General features: G+C 36.1%; 2 protein-coding genes across 4 annotated transcripts in view; one reads left to right on the top strand and one right to left on the bottom strand.

The window, feature by feature from the left end:
• The window catches only part of LOC143212089 (rho guanine nucleotide exchange factor 10), a 122,551-nt gene extending 116,084 nt beyond the window's left edge, over positions 1–6,467 (bottom strand). For all 3 annotated transcript variants that reach the window (XR_013009606.1, XM_076430421.1, XM_076430420.1), the window contains exon 1: positions 5,495–6,467. The gene's annotated coding sequence lies outside the window, so the exon portion shown is untranslated. The remainder of the gene's footprint in view (positions 1–5,494) is intronic.
• Positions 6,468–16,395: 9,928 nt separating this feature from the next.
• Positions 16,396–22,998, top strand: Agxt (Alanine-glyoxylate aminotransferase). Its single transcript, XM_076430466.1, has 7 exons — positions 16,396–16,621; positions 17,467–17,684; positions 19,433–19,633; positions 19,719–19,876; positions 20,278–20,433; positions 21,546–21,893; positions 22,728–22,998. The coding sequence occupies exons 1-7, from the start codon at positions 16,411–16,413 to the stop codon at positions 22,879–22,881; spliced, it is 1,446 nt and encodes a 481-aa protein (XP_076286581.1). The 5' UTR covers positions 16,396–16,410; the 3' UTR covers positions 22,882–22,998.
• The last annotated feature ends 1,584 nt before the right edge of the window (positions 22,999–24,582 follow it).

The raw sequence follows: 24,582 nt of genomic DNA on the forward strand, positions 1-24,582 counted from the left end.
CAAATGATTGCCAGGAATATGATCCAATCATTTCTCTTGAAATGACTGGGTAAAAGAAGATTTTTAAGCTCCTCTTTGATATATTAAATCATTGGGTGTCATATTAATTGAGCTAATTGAGCTGCTGCATTTTTAAAATCCATTTTGAAAGTTCATTTAAAGATTAATTTTCCAACTATCGTACATAAATGACGGGTAGATTGTTAAAAATGAAAACGAAGTTTGATCATTTGTCTAGTAATCTACTGATCAAGAGTTGACAAGTATGTCAACAAATTTTAGTTAACTTTTCAGCAAGTTGTATTTGTTTACTGAAAACACAGATCAATTAAAATTAAAATATAGCTTTAAGTGACTTCAAACATGTTTTCCACACGAAAGTTTAAAGCCTAAACACTATCCCCCCTTATGAAATGTACAATATACATAAATATGTATTTTTCCGAACATGAATTCAGTAAAAATCGATTTGTTACTGGCTTGCTTCGTGTAAAATTAAAATTGTCTGCATCAGTTACAACACAAACGGTGCTTAAATAAAAATTTAACTCTTCTCTTAACTATTTTAATAAATCAAGTATAATAATAACAACAATCTTAAATTCTTCTACTGTTTTATGCTTCACTCTTTTTGCCATAATCAGCAGTCTACCTATAAGGATAGCTACAATGGTGGCCAGTTATAAGGTTGGTGGGAAATGAATGACCGATGAATCAGCGCTGTTGAATTTCACATCGTGTAATAAATAATTTATATATGTCAGTCAAAATAATCCCTATTGCAAATTGTACACTTTGCCCTTTTGAGTTACACGATTACTTGTACTTTTCTGTTTAAATTCTCCAGCTGTAGGATTAACATAATCTTCAAATTTGTACACAACTGTTGCTCTTGTTGCTCTTGCTGCAATGATTTTTTGCTTAAAGGAATGTACTGAAATGTCAAAAAGGCCATACTCATTCGTTGTGTTTCAAGTGTGTTTTACGTAACTACTGTTTACCAATCGATACGCATATGTTTGTATTCATTTTATTGAATCGTAGTATCGCAGATAACATTGACCAAATCCCACTTTCCCGATGTTATATGAAAATATGAAAAATGTTTATGATTTATTAATCTAAATTAATAGTAATAGTTCGTTTTCATTACATACTTATCAGTAGACTATAGACTATCTGCGTTCATAGTAAAAATGAGTTGATAGCAGACTACAATTCATTTTGTACAACACTACAAACATTAGACAAGTTCAACAGTATGTTATACTATGTATCTTCAAGGCATTAAAATTACTAAAAATACAAATAAATTTGTGTAACTGATCATTAGATTGTTGATTTATGCATTTGTAACAAAAATGAGGAGGCGAAATTTAAAACAGTAGAGAGTCTTTAAGAATATCGATTGTATTGCCTTCAACATGTTAAAATGATTAACGAAAGAAATCAATATTTATTTATCTCCCGTATCTTACAATTAAACCACAAAATTTTCATTTGCATTAAGATTTGGGGTACCCACACATTTTTTATGCACATATATAGGTCCGGTTTATTTGAAGTAAAGTTGAATTTCTATTACATACTAGACACACACTGCGGATTTTTTAAATTTAAAACAAAAATGAGTTGTATTACTCGTAAGTTACAGGAGCTGCTTAGATGTTTATTCTTTTCTTAATCATTTTATTGAGTTGAAAGTAATACAACAGTATTTTTAAATTCTTTAACATTAAACCTACCACGAGGGGTCAAATGTCCCATTTTAGATTTTTTATTTGGCAATTATTAAAATTGTAAAGGTGATTTATTGAAAATTTATTGAATATATTTTTTGACTCCAATATATATTACAGTAAAAATCGCACAAAATATAAATAAATTTAATCTTGTTATTTTTATAATACTATACACATCAGTCACTTTTGATGGTCGGTACGTTTAGTGTTAAATATGCTTACTGTTTTACATTGTATCTATTCATTTTGTAAATTTATTGTTTTTGATATTTGATATGTAGTTCTCCGAAAGAACTAATTTTTTTACATTCATCGTGCTCATTTCTGAAATTTCGAGGCAGTTTTAAATACATGGTAGCCATTATATGATCATACCGGTAGATTTTCTCACGATCTATCGCACGAGGCAATGGTATTTCGAAATGGGAACGCGATACCTATTGACTCGACGATTATGAATCAAAGCCGGTAAGGAGAAACGAGACTGCACACGATGGATTGAGAAATTCGATCAATACGAAATTCTCTTCAATTCCATACTCGTAAAAAAATATCAATCTGAATCTGCGGAGACCGCAAAACTGTTAGGGTAACTGTAGTACGTTCGGTCAGCCTGTGGGTGACGAGTACACTGGTCATTTCTACTCATCTGTATCTTCCACAGATTCCAATTTTCTTATTCATTCAGGCAGGAAGTTCGCACTAAATTACTATTCCCAGTAAAAAGTGTTCAATCGAATGCTTAAACTTAATTTACTATTGTTCACCAGTTTCGAATTATTTAATAACGATTATTTAATTCATTGCTCAATTTGGTTTAAGATCAAAAATCTTTTAAGTCATTAACACCAAACCTATCACCACCGGTCAAAACGATCGGCTCCAAATTTTTTATTTTACAATTATTGAAAAAATAAAAATGATTTCATAAAAAATAATTGTATAGATATCTTTAGTCGAGCACGTACATATTACAACAGGAGCCGTACAAAGTATAAATAAAATCAATCATCTTGTCTTGCTAATTTCTAGACCGCAGAACTTTGTACAAAATAAAAATTTTCTGTATTTATTCCGAGAAACAGGAACGATTTTAAGTGTCTTTCTTTCTTTCTTCAGTCATTTTAGTGTTTAATGTTTGAATACATATGTACTACTTTTTAAAATTACATCCACCAGTTTTACGCTACGCTATCTACTAATTACATATAGGTAATAACATTTAGCTTCTCCGTTAACTTTAATACATGCCTCACTTCTTTGAATATTCATGATGTAAACGAAATACACACTGAACTTATGGAAGGTACGTATATTCGAGTATCTGAAGCATGAAGCATGCGTGCTTCAAGATATTATCGTTGTGTAGACTACAAATTGTGTTGCTACAGATGCGTGACTCATTCCGTGTTCTCATAACCAGGCCTTCGAATGATCGAAATTTGGATAATTGACGATAAGCGACCTTCCACTGTGTATGAAGTTTGAATCTTCGAACAGTTCAGAAACTGCAAACTGTAGTATTTGATATAGCCGACAGATGATCTCATATTTCTTAAAGTGACGTAAATATCAATGTCAAATCAGTGAATATCACTTTTGGTTGACTTCTTGTCATAATTTTTATTCATTTATTTGTAATACGTGTTCGTGTATTGTATTTAGTACAAATACATACCACGTAACAACAAGTACAAAAAGGTTTCTTGTACAATTCTAAATTTACATTTCGACCAACTACTTTTTTTAATTATACTATAAAACATTCCTAACTTTTCAATTATAATTTTTGCTAAGAACAGTAGAGCAACCATTTTATATTTGTCATACATAGACTAAAGTTCTTAAGTATGTATTGAGGGTGGACGAACACATATGTATACATACATGATATGTATATAACAAGAACTCGGAGAGAATAGCATAACGTACTCTTAAAATAACAAAAAAATAAATAAATGTCCTAAACCGGTAAATCAAAGCAGATTATTCAACAATTTTCGATAAACGTAATATTCGATTATTTAGAAGTACATACTGCGATATTTGAGTCACTATGTATATTGCAGTGCTGGGTAAAGTAATATGTACATACATACATATATGAAATAAAAGATAAAAGTGTTCTTAAACAACACATTTCCTAAATTCTGTTACATTTACTTTTCGTATTAATATAAATATAATATGTATATACTATTTGAAATACTTATTTGATTTTATATATGCAACATGTATTTCAATTATGTATTTTCCAGCCAGAGCTTTAAATAGCTATTTGAAATAAATATTTCTGTCGTTATAGATGCAAAGAAATTTCTGTATATTTACTTTATACATACAATCGAAATCCTTCTTAGAAGGTAGCTTCAGATAGTTTTGACTTTTGACATTCGTAATTTTGTACATCGTAGAGTGAGTTTAGGAACGTGAAATATGTACTAGTTCAAATATGTAATTATTTTCCATATATTCCACCAAAAAATATTGTTTCAAATATGTAATTGATTACACATCCTACAGAAAATACTATTTCATTTGATCATATGTAAATCATATGTAAATATTTCATTTAGTCATATGTAAAACTGTGTGTTAAATTACAATAATTCATGAAATACTGTTTTATTTAGATAAAAATATTTCTTTTTCTTTCAAAGCAGCCCAGCTCTGGTATATCGTTAATTAAGTAGTATGTATGACTTTTTATACATATTTCTAACTCTTCGTTGCTCAGGTGGGTTTACACTAAATATACAATCGCAAGCTGCAAACAAATGTGTGATTAAAGATAGATCTTGTATTACTGACAGTTTGGACATCATTCTGTGCAATATTTTTATCTTTTTGATTAAAAACGTTAATAAAGATGCTATTATAATTCCTTAATTTCCCACATTTTTCGTAAGTACACATTTCACGCCTGAGCAACGAAGAGATAAGAGTTTCAATTTCTGAAACACAAGTTCATATTCGAACCATTTGAACCATTTGAATATTTAAATTTTTAAAGAATTAGTTTGTACGTGTAGAGGTATACAATCGAGAAATCGCCGGTTAACAGGTTAAGAATTCCGTCGCGTCGTTCCGCTCGTTTCAAAAGTAAACTCGATCCGTTTAACCCTCGTGCGCCGTTCAGGTAAATTTAACATAAAAGCAAACTCTCCCTTCCCTGTATTCTTCCTCAAAGAATTCTATAAATTACTTCAACGCCTATATTTTACCGTCAATTAGATGTTAATTTTAGTGCAATTTAATTCATAAATAACTCGCATAACAATCACTCGAACTTATTTATTTTTGTTCACAATTTGTAAACATTGTGTACGTAAATTACTTCTAGTTAAGCCAAGTCGTCACATAGAAAGTATCAGAAAAATTGCATTGGGTAAATACAAATAGGAAAAATGCTAATAATTATTTGTATTCCGATATTACATATGTATGTAGGTTTTGGTATGACGTTGATAATACAATCAACATTATGACAGTACCTACAGAATTCACTGGTAGGAAATATTATATACGCCTCTGTTTTAAAAACGCGTTGAAAAATTTAGTGGAATTAAAAAAACCGGCAAATGAAGGTAAATATGCCAGTATTTTTATACAGCGGTACGATCAACATAGCGGTATGTATTTGGTATTTCGGTATAAGTCCCTGGTTAACGAGAGCACAGAGCGTTCCGCAGTCCCGAAAACCGACGTCTGCGCAGACTAAAGCATCGCGCTAATAACATCGGTACACTTACCTGGTGGTTCTCGTTTTGCTTGAGCAGAGGATGATGCTCACTGATTATGTTGCCGATCGTTGTAAATCCATTCGAAATCGGGAAAAAGGTCGTGCGTTCGTGGCGTAAACACACTTCGGACCGGGCCACACACAGGCAGAAAACACAGGGACCATTCGTTCGCGCCTCGTGCTTAGATAGTTTTGCGTTCGCTCATTGTTGAATGTGGCCAAGCACGCCCCCTTTGAGAGACCGGTCGACCGAGGAGCGGAGCACAGAACGAGAGAGCAAAAGAGAGAGAGAGAGAAAGAAATAGCGGGAGAGAGAGAGAGAGAGAAACAGGCAGAGAGAAAGAGAGTGGATCGCCCAGCCAAGAAAGGGACAGGGCGATCGAAGGGAATGCAAGATGAAAGGAGCGAGGACGACGACACACAGGCCGAAGAGTAAAGCCGCGCACGGATTTCTTAACCACAGACGACACTTTCGGTAACACTTTATTCACTGATCTATCGGGATCGATCGGATCACTGTGTACTGGACGGGCCCCCGATCTACGGGAACACCGACCACCGGTGACAAATACTCGGCGACGATTGTTACGATGCTGGGTCGAGCGAGAGCGAACACCGCGCGTGTCTTCCGACTCGTTCTCCAGGGACGAGGATCGACGAACGATACCGATTTCACACGAAAATCGCCGGTCGGTAAACACTGGTCACCCGAATTGCACTTCGAGTCTCATCGGCACGGCGATCGAGTATATCGATCGCGGATTCTCAACTAGAAACACTGCTCTTCTCCGCGATGATCGACGCTGGTGTGACAGGGATGCACGAACAAGACATTGGAAAAAATACACAGGCGGCACGCACAAGTGTCGACGAGCGTGTACCCACTGGAGACGGCGAGTCGCGCGGATCGAGAGAGGTTCCCTTTTTCCAGTCCAACACACAAAGCGTTGCTCCTTGGTCGCGGCCCGGCCTCTACTGAGAAACAAGTACGCCAGGGGGCAGTCACGAGCAAGCGGTTCTCGGAGAGCCGGGAGCCTGAAAACCGTCTTCAGAAATCCCCGGTGCCGGTGCCTGTGCCTGTCCGTGAACGCTTTCGGTGGATGTATGTACAGGGTGTTCGACTAACCGTAAGGTAGAAGGCCCTATTTCTACTCTACTAGGTTAATGGTATAAATAGTGAACAATACTGTATTTCTATTAAAGTATGCGTACAACTTTAAAAATAAAAAAATATTTCACTTGATGCAGTAATTTTTAAAAGTAGTATTTCATTTTAAGAATATTGGAAATCTATGTATTTTGTCTTTATTTTCAATTTAAATTTTAAATATTATTGCTGAAAATAAGGATTCGAATTCGATACCTTTACGAGTATAAATAGTTTCCTAACGATAAGATACACTGTATGTTTATCAATAAACAAAGAATTTTTAAAAGAATATGAATGTTATATACGACCCATTGCATATGCTTTGAACAAACTACAAGGTAGCGTCTTTTTTAGTGATATACTTCCTTGAGTTTTGGAAATAGAGAATAACTTAAAACATATTGACAATATCGAAGATGGCACGTTTACCATAAAATATAGCGAACCTTTGAGATTTCATTCACAAATTGAAAGTATTACCAAATACAAATACGTGAAAACATTACTTTTAAAATACAACACAGCTATTCCGTCCTCTGCCCCAGTTGAGAGACTTTTTAGCTAAAACGAAAACGTGGCAAATGATATATGTATGTAGTTTCTTATATTAAAGTACCATTTCGTCTTTGAATTATTGCTAAGATAAGAAATATTAAATCACCCATAAGTAATGTGGTTTCTCAGAGTATTATAACGACGCAGAAAGTAAAATATACCTACTCAAAACTAGGCATGTACCAATTGTGTGTGATTGTTTCACAAACTAAGTCTTCTATATTTATTTCTTCTTCTTTTTTTTATATCTTTTTTGTTCATAGAAGTTTATGCTGCCACATTTATCAACGTAATAAAATTTTGAATGAATCACCATTAAAGTATAATGCAATTATATATTATTTATATAAAAAAATACAATTTGAAGATAATAGAATGAAATTGAAGTTATGTTGTGATAAATCTTTGGAAATTGTAATGTATAAAATAGAAGCATTATTAGTAAAGAAGTGTATTTATGATGTTGCACAAAAACACATACAAAAAGCTTTAAATCGAAGTTTGGAATACAACTTTAATTTTCCTTATTAAAAAGTATACTTTCGAATATATGTATTACGGAACTAAAGTTTTTAGCAACATATTGTTAACTTCGATACACTGTTCTTAGGAGATGCGATAATGCTATATCTGAATGTGCGAGTAAATTTGATAAAATAATGTTTTCTTTAGGACATTCTGCCTTTTATAAAGCAGCGGATTAACGCGACCGCCGCAGGAATGTTCAAAGAATTTAAAAAGGTTTAAATATATACAATTTTTACGTTTGCTAAATATTTCCAGAAGCGTATACCCAGTAGAAATGAGGACATGAATAGAAATAGGGCATTTTTCCTTAATCGAAATTACAACGACCGATTAAAGATGGAACTAAACCGGTATTGAAATTGCTGCGGTGACCACGTTTTCAGATTATTTATGATTAACACTGAACGTACCGAGCTATAAAAGTAACAGGCACATGTTGTCTTATAAAAAAATGACAAGATTTAATTTATTTTGACTTTGCGGAGGTTTTATTATAATATGTGGTCTAATAAAGATATTTATTAAGTCATTTCTAATGAAATCATCTTTATAATTTCAATAATTGTAAAATAAACAATCTAGAACCGGTCGTGGTAGGTTTAGTATTAAAAATCCCCCTGGTCCGCCGATAATGACGCGCGCAAGTCAGGTCAGAAAGAGCGCGGCCAGTGACGTGCTGTGCGCGAGACCAAGACAGAGAACCGACTCGCGCGTCGCTATTGGCGGAGCTTTGATTGTTAATCACTAGAATATGAAGCAGAAATCATGATTCTGTCCTTGATTGTTCCAGTCTTGTTTTGAATTGTAGAATCGACTGCTGAAACGTCTGATGCATGTAGACACCCTGTATACGGGACCAGACGAATGAGCAAGCCAAGCAAGTACAATCCGCCCGCTCGCCTCGCTATTCGCCTCCGAGACGACGTTCCATTGTTTCGTTCTCTTCTGGCTCGGGAGCGTGGCACACACACATGGACACGCACACATACTATAAGGGTGAATTATCTATGATTGAAACCGAAAATATCTCCGTTACTCCGAATGACTCGTACAAATTTTCTAGACATTTTGTTCCATTTCCCTGAATTTTTAGGATCATCGATCCTCTTTATGTGGGTTAATGTACTTTCCCTAGCGTTAGATCTGAAACACAAATTCAATCATATGTAATGGTTGACTTTTACGCGATCCCTGGCAGATTTGTTTTTACGAGACCATTATGTTTCGACGTAAAGGGAGGATACTTAGCGTATTGATTTATTTCCCTGACATTAGCGAGTGTACGAGAATACAAAACCAAAATTTGTGATCAAAACGGAGGTCACACACTTGAACTCACGTGGGGCAATATGTAGTTCCAGTACTCTGCCATTTAAGGTCAACAGTTAGCCATCTTAAGTATTTTGTTGTTATTATTAATATATTATTTTCTAAATATTTAAAAGGGACATCGAGCTAATATAATTAGAAGTGAGGAACAGGTAGGCCATTATGTATATTGTGGTCATTGAAATGTATAAGAGTTTGTTAGTAGTTGTCTATTGTTAAACAATTTGGGTAATCGTTTGGAATAGGGGGATCCTTGCCGATTTCAATGACTTGAAATATGTTGTTGGGGGCATAATTGTGCATAACAACTTCTTCCTAAACATGTTGCCGCCGGACGACCTTCGTTTGCGAGATATTTGAAAAAAATTGTTGTTACTGCACAGAGCCCGTTTTCTCGCCTACAACGTCACACGTTCCTCGTACACACACACACACACACACACACACACACACACACACACACACACACACACACACACACACACACACACACACACACACACACACACACACACACACACACACACACACACACACACACACACACACACACACACACACACACACACACACACACACACACACACACACACACACTTTATACATATTATATATTATTCTCTTTCCTGTCATCAGGAACCACGTAAGTGTAATCCGAAAAGTGGTGCTCATACACAAACTATAGAACACATTTGGAACCCGGAAACAACATTACACCGGATATTTACAGTGGGTGTACACAGTATTCGTACACCTTGTAAAAACGAATAACTTTTTCAAAATGGGACCCCACAGAAGTATTAGTTTATGTACTAGCTAATGTGAAAATAATTTTTTAAAAATTGTTATTGGTCGCAATTGCGAAGGAAAAAGTAAAGGTCATGGTTTTTAAATTTTTTATCTCTGAACTTATCATAAGGCAGAATTATGATTTATTTTGAATGAGTAGAATGTTTATTAAATTGGATTTAAGTTTAAAAAGAGAAAGAAAATACGTGTTTTTCTACTGACGTATACCTTTAATCATCTACGAAGTGATTAAAGGAGGAGCTGTGCGTTATACAATTAAACAATTAAACGGACTTTTCTAAGTGAAGTTCTATCGCAATTGTATGAAATGCTCCTCCTAGGGAGGAGATCAGTCCCACCCAAATAATTCCCATACTTAACTTGGCAGTTAACCCATGCTGATATGGCAGTTTTGTCTTTAAAATAATGATGGAGATGGACACAGGGCCACGGACCATGGATTGTTTTTTCCATCTGTAACCCCTGTGACGACATTGGCATAAAGTAGCGGTACTACTACGAAGTGATTGGAATTGTGAAGGCGCGTAATACAATTATGTTCCACCATTTGTTTCCAGGAAGGCTGACTATTGGGCAGAGGCTGAAATAAGACGCATTTCTGCTATGCTACAATTTTACGTCTTCCAATGTATTACCAAGATTTATATAGATTATGATAATCACGTCTATCACTGCCACATGTTAAACAGTCGTCTTATCATTATAAGTCGTCTTATTAGAACTCCACCGGTGGTGATCTAAAGATCAACCATTACTGGATTACGCATTTTATCGTTGTAACGTTTTAAACTTTACAAAATTATTAATAAATGAAATACATTTCTATGTACTTTTTTCGTACCTTGTACTTTGCAAGGTACATTCTACGTACTTTGTAATTGTTGTAACAGTTTTTATCATATTTATAACCCGAAGAAAGAAGATGAAATTATCATTTTCTCATTATAATAAATATATTTATTTTTAGTTCAGCATCAGTATATTTATTTGGCATACAAATATGCAGTCCAACCATTACGCATATTCGAATTTATGTTATCTAGTTGAAGAAACACATCGATGACCTTGAAATTTTAGGAAACATGACCTTGGAAACGGAATTTCTTCCATGGGTTTCCTTGAGAGTTCTCTTTTGTCATTAAAAACAATAGAGTTTTCTCGCGCCATTAATAACGGTGGAGGTAATTGAAGTTCCGGATTAGATAATTCACCCTGTATACGTATATGTATAATACATACATTCAGAGACGCGGTCGCGGTAGCGCACGTGCACGTCCGACCACCACAACGTTACCTTAACACGTACGAGCAGGTTAGGGAGCCACGCGCGCATACATATACATAAATAGTATGTGTGCATTACATACATGTCCAGACAAACACACTCAGCAATAAACCGACCTACCGACCAGTCACGCACGATCTCTCGTTCGTGTATGAATGTCGTAGTCCGGTTACCACCGGACCCGAACCCATCACGAGCACACAGACTAACTTAGGGCCGCCACACACATGATCATTCTTACAGTCCTTTTGCTTGTACGGGTCTTAAGTTGTAATGCAAGACGCTTGAGCCCACTTATACATTTTCTTTTCGGTTCTATAAAGGAGCGTCGTTGATGCGAAGACATCGGCAATAGCTATTATCGCAAAGAACGGAAAAATGAAGATGGTTGGAACAATAGTTATTCGAAAGAGTGATTGCTGATTTCGATCGAATGGACATAGTCAATTAGACGAGTAAGAGGGAATGCTTTAACTAAAAACGAACGCAATTAGGCCTGCCTTGTATAGAGTAACTATACCAGTATGTAGTCAGCCATGTAAAGCTAGTAGTTAGCCATCTTAAGCGTTGTTATTAATAATATATTATTTTCTAACTGTTTTATAATACAGGGACATGAGGCTACACATTGTAAGGGAGGGAAATAAATCATTATACACACATTCAATGGTGTACTTGTTTGTTAGGTGATATTCAAATTAGACACATTTATCCTAGTAAGTCTCTTGAGCACAGTGTCCATCTATGATGTATGAAAATTACTTCAGAAAACGGCGTTAAATGCATAGAAAGATGATAGGCATAGCAATGCAGGGTTACGTAGTGGCGAGAAGATAGATGAGGGTGGTAGAAATATTCATCTCTCCATAAATAATATAATTGGAATTCCACTGAAAGGTAACGGTGAACTCAAATGACGAATACACTCGTCGCTCACGGTTAGCAAGTTATGTCACGATAGGGAACGAAACGAGTCGATGCAACGCTACGTTGAAACCTGAAAAATTAAATTTCTTGCGATCATTATAATGACGCTGAGGAATTGACAGTAATACTCGTAGGTACGTTTAGTCGGTCGATTTCAACATACGACGCACATTCCGTCTTGCGTTAAAACATGTGACTGTGCAAGCAAAACGGACTGCATCAGTGAGCGTGTGCGACGGCCCTTATGGTCGTGCGTTCGCGCGCTTGCACTCTTCGTCGAGTACCAAGCATTCACGAACGAAAAACCTCCATCGGCGTGTACCGGTGGAAATTTATTGTGTGTACCTCGTTTCTTGCCACTTGACCGTTTCTCCTCGACCTTGCCAGTGATTTTCGGGCAATTTCACCGTCGTTTCGATGGTATTTACTATTAGCCGGCCGACACCGCCTGGTGACCTGCGATGAGAGGCTGAAAGTGGCCTGAGAGAGAACGGGAATTGAGCTGCTCGCAGGAGGAAGAAGGATGGCGCTCAAAGGGAACTGAAGAGGCCGGGTCGAAGGAAGGGGCAAGGGGCTGAGACCTGGGAGCTAGGTGGAAGATCGGGGAAGGGGAAGCCGATGTCGAGCAACCGAACTTGACCCTCGTTGGATCTGCATTTTCGTCGGTTTGCTTAGCCGACAGAAAATCAGTGGCTTTTTTTACCCTGTCGTTTGCGAACGCTTACGTTTCGCGGCTTGAAAAATGTGTGCGAGCAGAAAATAGCTCTGGAATTTCGTCACGGAAATTTTTGAGGAATGAAACTTTACGTCGTATACTCCCTGGCTATATGTAGATACTAGAAACTGCCAGAAATGAGAGTGATGAAATGAAGTGCTCAAATATAATATTTTCAAGTCACTGTACATACCTATTAACGTTACGTTTCTAAATAGTGTTAATATCTCTCCGCTAAAATACACTGAAATAAATTTTCTAAGTGCGATGTAGACATTATGGAATATGATTTTAAACACATGCAGAGTGAACGTGTCTTCTTTCAGTCCCTATCCCAAAGACAGCATCCACTAACAAACTATTATACTGATGTGTTGATTTCAATGAGCACATTGATAAATGTGTTTAATTGGTAAATTGATAAATCATGTATTATATTTAGTAAACTAATTGCCCTAACTTGTAAAAAAATTTAAGACACATTTAAGACAAAAAAAGAATTTAAGACAAAGAAGTTATTGTCTTCTTAAAAGTGTCCCAATATCACTGCGACAGATTATATGTATATTCAAGAACCCGTGTTATTAAAATTGAAAAATTTTGGGCTGATTTTCTACCAAATGAGGAGGCATAATATTACAACTGCGGGAAATAGGAAAATAGCTACTGCATACATACATAAGGATATCACTGATTGAAATCATTGGCTTTAAGTTAACTGCAAACTTCTATGTCGTTTACATTTCATAATTTCTGGAATGGTCCTCATAGTTTCATATAAAACAAATACAAACCATGATCTGATGCTATGGATGCAAAATCAGTAAACCTTTCTCTTAACCTCTTTCCCTTAATAAGTATGCGTATGTATTGCGTAGAAAGACGATAATGTATAATCATTACGGAATTGCTTACGTAATACCGACAGCAATTACAGAAATTAGAAAAATGAGACAGAATAGTTGTGCATGGGAACATTGAGACGCCAGGCTCCGGAAGAACGCTGCAAAATGAGGGGAACGTTTCAAATTCTTGTAGGTACACAGAGTTAATACTAACGCCTATTCACGTACTCTTATTTTTATTGCAGTGAAAGGAATGCCGGGAGTGCTCCGTTATGAGCTTCTAGATGCGTTGAATACACGTTAAGGAATTTGTTCTTGCTAGAACCATGGGCTACATACACCGCTTTTTCCACAGTCAGGCGCGTGTCTAATTAAACCTGCAGGATTCTGTATGTTTGTTTATTATTCTATGTTTCAGTAAACCCTACGAAAATTATTATCCATTACAATTATTATGATTATTACACTACGTATCTTTATGCAGTTAGTGAGAATTCTGCTGAATAATAACCAGTAAAAATAAAAATCTTCACGAAAATGAACATAGTATTCGGTACCTAGCAAGAGCAATAATTAAAACTGAAAGTTCTTGTCTTATGACTAGTGATTTCGTTACTTGCTCTGTCACAACGCGAATTTTCATAACAATCCTTCGTCTATTTCGAACTATCAGTATTTCTTTTAATGATTCAGTGACGATCTTTAAACCATACTGATTCCAACGAATGTTTTAGAAGTTATGACACGAGGCCCGATCTATTAAGAAGTTACTGCACGCGAAATTATAAAAAGATCGGTATTCTCTATTGGGTTGGCAAAAAGTTGGTATTTTAAGGTGAAATAAATATGCTAATTTTTCTATTCTAGCAACGAACTTTAACCAGTGAAATATTTTCCATCTTCTTCGATGATCTTTTGCCATCTTTCTGGTAGCTTCATAATTCCGCGCTCACAAAACTTCAAAATTTTCCCAAAATTAGGTTCTATTCACCTTAAAGTACCGAAATCACTTTCTTACGAGTTTCGAGTAAAACGTGTTCAAAGTTGTAAAAGTAAGAAACCATACAGGGTGATTCTGCGAACCGGGACAAGTTACTGCTTTTTTTTTAGGTAAAAGTAGAACAAAATGATAGAGGAAAATGGCAAATTATGCACCAAAGACAAGTTGCAGAGTTCAAGACTTAGTTGACATCAGAGTTAAGTAGACACACTTGGCCGTAATATTGTTGAATCTTGTGTATCGAAGTTATCTGGACAAACTATTAAATATACAATTTTTGTTACTATTTTGAATTGGTGCGAAATTGAGTCAGAAATAAAATATTGTCACTAGTAGTAAACTAAATGTAACAGAGATAGAATAGTAATCGTTACTCAAACTAAAAAAAATGTCAAATCACGTGCTTTTTGAGATTTTTGGAGCCTTGTCTTAATAAATACACAAATAACAATTTTTTGAGAGAATGGATTGATTGATTCAATTTTGTTCATCACTGTATGTATAGATATACACATTTATATCTGTCTTTCAGGGTTGAATATCCAGGTAATTTTGTTGGAGAACGAATGTTTATTTGGAATTTTCAGAAATTAAGAATTTTTCAGCTGGGAACACCGGTAAATGGAATCTCTACTGGAATAGAATTCGTTACCAGTGTAAAACTGTGCCTATGGCAGCACTTTGGACACGAGTTTGCTGTCACGGTGTGATCCGTTTGCTGATGCTCCTGTCACGTGTTCGGAAACACGTGCGAGGAAGATGGTTCGATGCACACGCCTGACAGACGACCACGAAAACAGCCCTGATAAACGTAACCTGAAACGCTATTGATAACGACGACTCGTAGGTAGTGACGAGAAGGGACCCACATCTAACGGCTGAAAGCACTCGTGCATGTATTCGTTTCTTCCATTAACTCGCCTCGCTGCTCGATGCTTTCGAACGCAGCCTTCTTTTGAATACGGATGATTAATGACCGCCGAGCTTACAATGCAGGAAGAAAATGAACAAATCAATTAACGGATGAAAGTTTTAAGGCCGCGTGATCTGTTACGTTGACGTTAGATGCGCCGAACAGACGAAGCATCTCGTGCTTCATTTCATGTGAAAGTTCTAAGTAGACTGCAAATGTTTATGCATCTTCCAATTTTCGTAGACAAATTTTCAGAATGTGGAATGAAATAAAAGCCTATTTTTAATGGGAACAGTTAAAAATTGCACGAAATTCTATCGAAATTTATATTCTAGCCTTTTTCGAACAAGCCATAAATGCATAAGTCTCTAGTTATAAGAGAAAGGATTTATTTCAATTTTAGAAGAAAATTGAATCATTTTCTATGAAAGCATCTGTATATAATGTCAATAATTGTACAATAAGAAATATGAGAACAGTCATTTGACCGATGGTAGTGGCTTTAGTGGTAAAAGAACAACGAGTTTCAGGAAGCTCACATCAATTTTGTTTATCACATAGAGACTCGACTGAGAAATATTTTTTCCAACCATGATTCAGCAAAATCTGTTTATTTGAACGCTTACGTAAGTGAGAAGGGTCTGCAGGGTTATCAGCAGACAGTAATATATCAAGCTATTTTCGTCTTTCAATAAGAAGATGTCTTTGTATTCTATTCTCTTTCCTTATTTAAAATGCTCGAGTCAGCGTCCTTTACACCTCTATTCTTTTTCTTAATTACCAATTGTATAGCTAAAGTTGCTAATCGCATAAATGTCACAACATAATCAAAATGAAACGATCGATTTATTAAACAATTTTCTATTCGCATGCAACCGTTGTTGACAAATGTAAACAGCTGTGATAAGGTAAGTACATATATAGGTTGTCATAATCGTAAGAAGTTCAAATTATCTACAAGTTGGAATAGTGTTGATGTCAGTATACAGCGAGCTTTGGTAGCGCGAACAGCAAAGAGGAACCTCAAATTCAGCATATTCGAAGGAAACTGCAATTTCGAGGGCAATCTCGACTTGCTAAGTAAGTAATAACGAAACACATTTTTCTTATAGGTAAAATTATTTCCTTCTCGTGAGCTTTATTCATTTTATTCACAATTTATTGGCACATTAGATACGGATTTTTAAAAGAGTATGGACTCAAAATATCGACAATTCTCCTACCTCAATAGTTTAAAAAGTCATTTAAGGTTTAAAAGACAATTTCTCTTTGTTCTATTCGAATTAAGCGAATTTTTTAGTTCTTTAATTGTTTAGTTTTTAATTTTCTTTAGTCTGACTCATCAGTTTTACAGTGAATGATAGAATTAGTAGAGCTACAGTATGGAAAATAGATTTCTTAACCATGTAATGAAGAATGTAATCTACAGTGCTCCTAAATGTGCATTTGTAATTTGCACACATTAACATTTCATACAAAAATTATAAGAATTCAATGTAGCTAGACATTCACTTAAAAATTGATTGTTTTTACAAAAAATCGTCACCTTATGCAAGTGGATTGGCTACTCTTCAAATACTGTGTATATAAAATACAATCTGGTGACATCAGAGATCCATCAAATGATTGAATTAATAAATTCAATAGCAAATATAACTTTTACGTTTCACTTATTCTGTTTCTCTTATAGAAGATTAAGTATTTTTGTTGCTAAATATAAAGAGTTCAATTATATTCGTGTTTCTAATCGGCGTCGTTATTTCTATGCATTCTATTAACTTCGTTATTTATGGTTAAATGAGACTTCCTAACCTAACTAACCCCAAAAAAAGTTTATTTTAAAGATAATGTTACGTTCACACTACAAGCGACAGAATTCATGAATCAATCGAATATTCAAGTTTGAAACATTGTCCAACATCCAGATCGTATTCCTCGCGATCTCCGTCGAAGAAAAAAGCGTGCGATGAATCGCGAGTGGAACCAGTTCGCCGTACACAAGGCACCACCAAAGGAACTCTTCACTAAACTCCGGATACCGGTAAAAACGTTAACGGGTCCTGGTCCGACTAATTGCTCGAAGCGGGTTCTTCAGGCCCTCCAGAATCAAGTCCTCGGCCCTTACCATCCCGAAATTTGGCAGGTAATCGGTTCGCTTAAATCACGATCGTAAAGTCACATTTCAGGTTAAAAGTCGCCTGATTATTATCATTACCGACAATGTAAGCCTTGTCCGTAGAGGAAGATTTAGGCGTACTCGCAATAACCGTCTCGAAAGGTGCACTCTCTTTACGTGTATACTGTACACATAATACAACCGCGTGCACAGCGGTGTTTTACCTTAACCATAAGTTTGTGTTCTTTGGCTGAAATTGAGGAACGTTTATCATGCTACATCAGAACACGGATTTTGCACGATGTCGTTATTCACTGTTTATCAACAGGTGGCACCGGAGGATTATCTCAGGTGTTCGTGAATGTCTTGAATGTAATCTGATTTGAACTTGTGCTAGAATAGATTCGATACTGTTCGATACGTTCCTGTACATTATGTTTATTTTCGGATTTTTTATTGTTCCTCGATTTTATCCTACAGTTACTCGAATTCATATTCGGACGCTATAAAAAAAAACGATAACTTTTTTAATATTGTACTATACGATTTGAATTTTTTTGGGAAAGTTAGAGCAATTAGTTTACTACAGGATGTGAAAAGAAATTTTTTCAAAAATTGCAATTGATCGAAATTGTAGAAAAAAATACTAAAAGTTGCATTTCACAACTTTTTTATGTGGGCCTATATTGAAAATTTAAAAAGTTCGTTTTGTAGGCCTTCGTCAATTATATGCACTGTGAAAGTTTCATCGAAATCGGTTGGTACGGTAAAAAACGACAGGCATTGAAATATGTAAGAATTCTTAGATACCATATAGGCCGAAAATCGTGAAAATCTGCAATTATTACCATCTTTGAACTTTTAATTAAAATTTTCAATATAGGCCCACATAAAAAAGTTATAAAATGCAACTTTTAGTATTTTTTCTACTATTCCGATCAATTACAATTTTTGAACAAATTTCTTTTCACATCCTGTAGTAAACTAATTGCTCTAGCTTCCCAAAAAAGTTCAAATCGTATAGTACAATATTAAAAAAGTTATCGCCTTTTTTTAGAGCGTCCGAATATTAATTCGCGAGTAACCGTATTCCTTGATTGATTATTGTTAGACTGCGGAGCCTACTTTTCAGCATGTGTATAACTAACACGGATCTACAAAACGAATATTTTAAATATTCACATTACAGGCCGGAATAAAAAAGTTTTAAAAAGTGCCTCTTATATTTTTTCGTGTAACTTTACTGATTGGAATTCTTTCAAAATCTTTTTTGCACGTCATTCAGCTAGCCAATGCTTCCAATTTCACACAAAAAATCAAGTTGTTTGGTTCAATTGTAAAAAAGTTTTCTGTTTTAAAGGGCGTACGAATACTTATGGAACTGTATACATATACATATAAACTGTAATTGTATACTCAAAGAAAACAAAACACCAGAAAACTCCTAGACTGTGGATTTTATACATTCATGTCAAGAATGAGTATATGAAATACGAAACAGTAAAAACACATCAGGAAGCATTTCAAGTTGATAACACTTAACATTAGTTCGAAAGTAAATGTAAAATTGTCTGCATCAATTGCATAAAGTAAAAGCTGAACAAAAAGTATCTATTCTTGCAGTTCACTTAGAAAATTCTTATTTTTTCGTATTTTTAAAATAATTACGATTGAGATCGGTCTTTTCTGTTGCTGAAGCATTTGTTTGAAATTCGTGTAGTTTGTCTTAAAACATTTTGTTGAAAGAAATAAGATCTGCGATCACTGCTTTTCAGATGTTAGACGATATAAAGGCGGGCCTGCAATACGTATTTCAAACGAACAACAGACTCACTTTGGTGTTGACTGCAGCGGGTCATGGTGGCATGGAAGCTTCTTTGGATAATCTACTTGAGCCCGGCGATAAGATAGTCATCGTGAAATCCGGATATTGGGGTGAACGTGCTGGCGAAATAGCCTCTCGGATAGGCGCATGTGTATGCGACTTACTTTTATGTACATAGATTTCTTAATTTTCAATAATATTGGATCCATAATTTGATTTTTAATTGAAAATCGCAGGTTGAGTTTATAGAAACAGGACACGAGAGAGCGGCTACGTTGGAAGAAGTAGAAGCTGCGTTAAAGGAGCATAGACCGGTGGCGGTTTTCATGGTCCAGGCTGAATCATCCGTTGGTTTGAAGCAGCCGTTAGAAGGTTTTGGAGATTTAATCCACAAGTATAGTTCATACAAAATTATTTGAAACATAATTGTATAATAATACTGTCCAACATCTATTCTTATTACGATCCACATAAACTTGAAAGTCATGGTTTTCTGTCATCTTCAATTTTTAAAAAATTGAATTCAATAACAAATCGTATTGTATATGGATCGTATTAAATTAAACCGTTTACATGTGTAATGTAAATCGTCGATTGAACAAGTAAATATGCTTCGAATAATACTGGTTTATTAATAATACCGGGAATAATAATGGTCCCAAAATGATGTTCTGGAAAAATGGTTTCATTCATTGGTTCAATTATGCTCATCGCTGTGTATCGAGACATTACTGTATTTCTCGACCGTCAGAATTGGAAATTCGTCAAGTTGACCACTTCGAAATCTTGTTTTAGATACGGCGCCCTCCTGATCGTAGACACGGTTGCATCACTGGCAGGCGAGCCGTTCTTTATGGATTCTTGGGGCGTGGATGTGGTTTTCACCGGCAGCCAGAAGGCCCTTGGCGCCCCCCCTGGACTCTCCCCCATTTCGTTCAGTCCACGGGCAGAGTACGTAATCGTCGTCACCGAATTTCTTTTTCCGACGTTTTTCACCGCGATGAAGACAGAACCTGAGAACCGGGACTCATGAAGTTATCTACACGGAATATCAATCGAATCCGTGAGGTCATCCCGATCCTTGCTGCCCATTCGTCGCTCCGTGAATCATAACCGCGTGGATGGCCGGTGAATTCTTATTCGATGACACTCTCAACCGTCCTCAAGTGTACCTCGAACGTCTCTCATCGGTTCGATAGGGTACCTATTAAAGTGTCCACTTCCTCGGTAGAATCCCACCGACATCAATTTGTCAATACCGGAGCTTGTTAGGTTGACGACAACATTACGGTGACCGGTTTGGGTAGTTTATCCGCATATCGCGTGGTTGCTCTAGATCGGGTTTTTTGCACTCGCGCTATCATGGGCAAAGCATTATTACTTGTTTTCCGCTATTACTGGCATTCATGTTCCTGCACCTACTCGTTATAAACCAACAAATATTTCCGGTCACTTAATCTATTGAGTCTACCCGTAATTTCGTGCTGATGTTTGCTAAGTAGACGTTCGATTGCTATCATTAGCGGAGGCTGGTAACGTCTATGAGACATCTTTCTATCCACATATAAGTTGCGAGTTTTATGCAGTTACAGAGACGAAATATGAAACAGTTAAACTGATAGAAAAACTTAAAAGCACTGTTGAACATGTGTAGTACATACTTTTCGAAGTATAATATACGTTAATAATAATATACGAAGGGTAGAAATAGATTTCCGTTTAAATTCTGTTTGGCGTAATTGATTTGGAAAAGGTGTTTACATTGCATAAAGGTTCGCGGTGTAATTATAACTGTAGGCTGGGGATCTTTATGCAAAATAAAGGTCTGCATCGATTGCAAGAAATAGAAACTAAGTTGAATGTTATTTCTTCCCTTAATAATTTTAATAGAGGAGAAATTATATATTGACATCTTCAATTTCTTAAATTCTACAACAATTTTGAATTTCATCTACTCAATTTCGCTATAAATACATAAAGACCCGCAGTCTAATTATAACATCTGAATAGTTCTACGAATAAAAGATCTGTAGTACTAAATAACTGTGTTTCTTTTGCGACAGGGAGAAAATGTTTCGAAGAAAGACGAAGTCGTTCTCGCTTTATTGGGACCTGAAGCAGATCGGTGTTTACTGGAAATGTTTTGGCAACGAGAATAGAGTGTATCATCACACGATAAGTTCTACGCTTCTGTATGGTTTGCGTGAGGCTTTGGCAGAAATCGCTGAAGAGGGTCTGACTGCGTCTTGGGCCAGACACGCAGCCGCAGCTGCCAGATTACGGAAGGGTCTTGAGTTACGGGGCCTTCGAAGCTACATCAAAAATCCACAGTATCAATTATCCACAATAATCACTGTAGAGCTGCCACCTGGCGCCGACGACAGGATCTTTGTGCAACGAGCCATGCAGAGGTAAGACACTTTCCCAATTAGGTCTTCTGGTCTGCAGCACCGAGAACGGGCTCTCGTTTTACCATTTTTTAAAACAGATATCCACTTTATGGTCTACCTGCTCGTTCATGTTCGTTTCTGTGAACGATATCTACAATTTATCTTATAAAATTGTTCAATATAAGGATGTATTACCTGGATATTATTTATAATATTTATTGATTGTTTATGCTACCTCCCATTGGAATTTAAAAATTTTCCTTGCATTTTAATACAACGAATCACGTAAACAGCATAATGTATAATTAAAAAGATATTAAATTGATGCAATTGGAAATGATTAAAAATAAGAGGAATTCTTGAACAGTTCAAAATATTAATTTGCTACGAAGATGTTCTTGCTTCATCATCAATTCTGCAAAAAGGTTCTTATATCTGCAGAGAAAAGAAAAACCACTGCAAGTGCTAATTACTTATATATATGCATTTGTTTTAGTTAGAAATGTTTGTTATAACCATAGACATATAGAGATAGACTGCGCCGTCTTATGGGCGAGTTGAAGCCCACAATGGCGGCGCGCGGTACAAAGAGTGAGAGAGAGAGCATTAGCCGGGGTCCATAGCGCTCTCTTTCTATATGATGTGTCGACACATCAATTAGAAAGAGAGCGCTATGGACCCCGGCTAATGCTCTCTTTCTCTCGCACGCCGCCATTGTGGGCTTCAGCGCTTCGTTCAGGCCGCGCAGTCTATCTCTATATGTCTATGGTTATAACCCAAATAGTTAAGAGAATATATGAAGTCGATATTTTACTGAGTGTGCATGCGATATCATATTGATGAATATTGTTCTAGATACAAAGTCGAATTAAACAGAGGATTGGGACCAACTTTAGGGAAAATTTTGCGAATTGGTTTGCTGCAAGTCAATGCTACGTCTAAAACGGTCGACTTAGTGTTACGCGCCCTGGAAGAGGGGCTCAAAGATGTTCCTCGATCACGACTGTAAAATTAAATTAAAATCGAATTTAATTCAAACCGTCAGCGAAGTTATTTTTCTTATTTGTACATATTATTTTGTAATAAAACGTTTTAAATATGAATAAATTGAAGAACTTGGACCATCGACGAGATATTATTAAATGTTTGACGACTCGAATTATTATTATTATTATTATTATTTATTATTATAGACGGACCTAAGTCGTCTTACATAAGTGTTTACAATAGAAAAAGATAGAAGACTACTCGTATAATAACAAAGAAGGGACATGCTCAATACGATTATAGACAGTACAAGAGTCTGCAATAATGCGATTTATTGGATTAATTAATCCATAAGTAGATCTGGCTTTAAATGTTTGAAATCCTGCTCAAATGTTTGAATTGAAGGTGGTACTTTGCCATAGGGGCACTTTGATTTAAAAGGAACACGAGAGTACGGAAAAACAAATAGAATTCCATAGTCAGCGCAAACAATATTGACTTGATAAAATTTGTTTACTATGAAATAGAACTATAAGGTCTAAAAGAAAAAGTTCGAAATCATGTCGAGGAATTGTTTTATTTTCGCAGCATTGGCTGGATGTGATTGTCGATGTTTAATATTTTATGGAGCAATTGGTGTTATCTCCGCGAAACAAAATATTATATTATAAATCGAGAATCACAACGATTGCCCAGGTCTCACCACGTGGAGGTGGCTGCGAGTGAGACCCGTCCACCCACTTAGTCTTTCTTTGTCCTCCCACCCGATGGAAAATTAAAAAAATACACAATTACAAAATACAAAACAAGCCAGTGTATATGTATTTACTCTTCCTGATACACATTTGACAGTGCTCTACTTTCGACCACCTTACAAATGAATAGCAAGAAGAGCCTAATTGCAAGCCTACCCGTCCGAATTCCTAATCTTCTGAAGCTAATTTCCCCCTTGCATGCGCATGCATATATTTTTTTGCATATTTTCTCCCTTTTTATTTCACTTTTGCGATTTGGTGTGTTTTTCTATATGTATAATCGCCATGCATTTTTTTCTTAAGTATTTTATATCTTCGCCATATATGTGTCAAGAGAGGAGGGGGGGGGGTGGTGTTATTCCAAATTTGCAACTCGTTTCTTTTTACGCAACTCTCAATGGAAACGCGACAGCACCTATTTGAATTTATGGAGGGGACCCAAGCCGAATCATATTTTTTTCGCAACGCTAATCTATAAATAATAAATAATAAATATCTTGAAACACAAACGTGGGCAGTGCATTATTTGTAGCGACGCTAAAATTTCCTAAATTCAATAAGGAAAACTCCCGCGCACTTTAGTTTCTGTATACGCAACACTAAAGGGGAAGCAATGGCTGCGGGTATTTAGGGGCAGCCACACGGGCTGCGCGTATTCAGGGGCAGCCACACGGGCTGCGGGTATTCAGGGGCAGCCACACGGGCTGCGGGTATTCAGGGGCAGCCACACGGGCTGCAAGTACTCAGGGGCAGTCATACACATATCAGGGTGCAGTGTATCAATTCATTTATCGCAACTCTAAAAGGCGAGATTGTCTATCACTTGCATAATGGGAAACTTCCACATTAAACCGCAACGATTCTTCGAATTTTCAACGTATACGCGAGAAGGGGAAATATTACTACAGAATGTGACATTGCAAAAACCAGTGTTGCAGGGCGCGATGAAAACTAAATTTTATTGACAA

This window comes from Lasioglossum baleicum, chromosome 9 (genome assembly GCF_051020765.1).
Source record: "Lasioglossum baleicum chromosome 9, iyLasBale1, whole genome shotgun sequence".
Lineage (NCBI taxonomy): Eukaryota > Metazoa > Arthropoda > Insecta > Hymenoptera > Halictidae > Lasioglossum > Lasioglossum baleicum.

Bases quoted from the DNA above. Each gene is read 5' to 3' on its own strand.
- Agxt (XM_076430466.1), top strand. From the start codon at position 16,411: ATGCAACCGTTGTTGACAAATGTAAACAGCTGTGATAAGGTAAGTACA. The intron at 19,877-20,277 runs GTATAGTTCATA...ATCTTGTTTTAG, and splicing joins TTTGGAGATTTAATCCACAA to ATACGGCGCCCTCCTGATCG. The intron at 20,434-21,545 runs GTACGTAATCGT...CTTTTGCGACAG, and splicing joins TCGTTCAGTCCACGGGCAGA to GGAGAAAATGTTTCGAAGAA.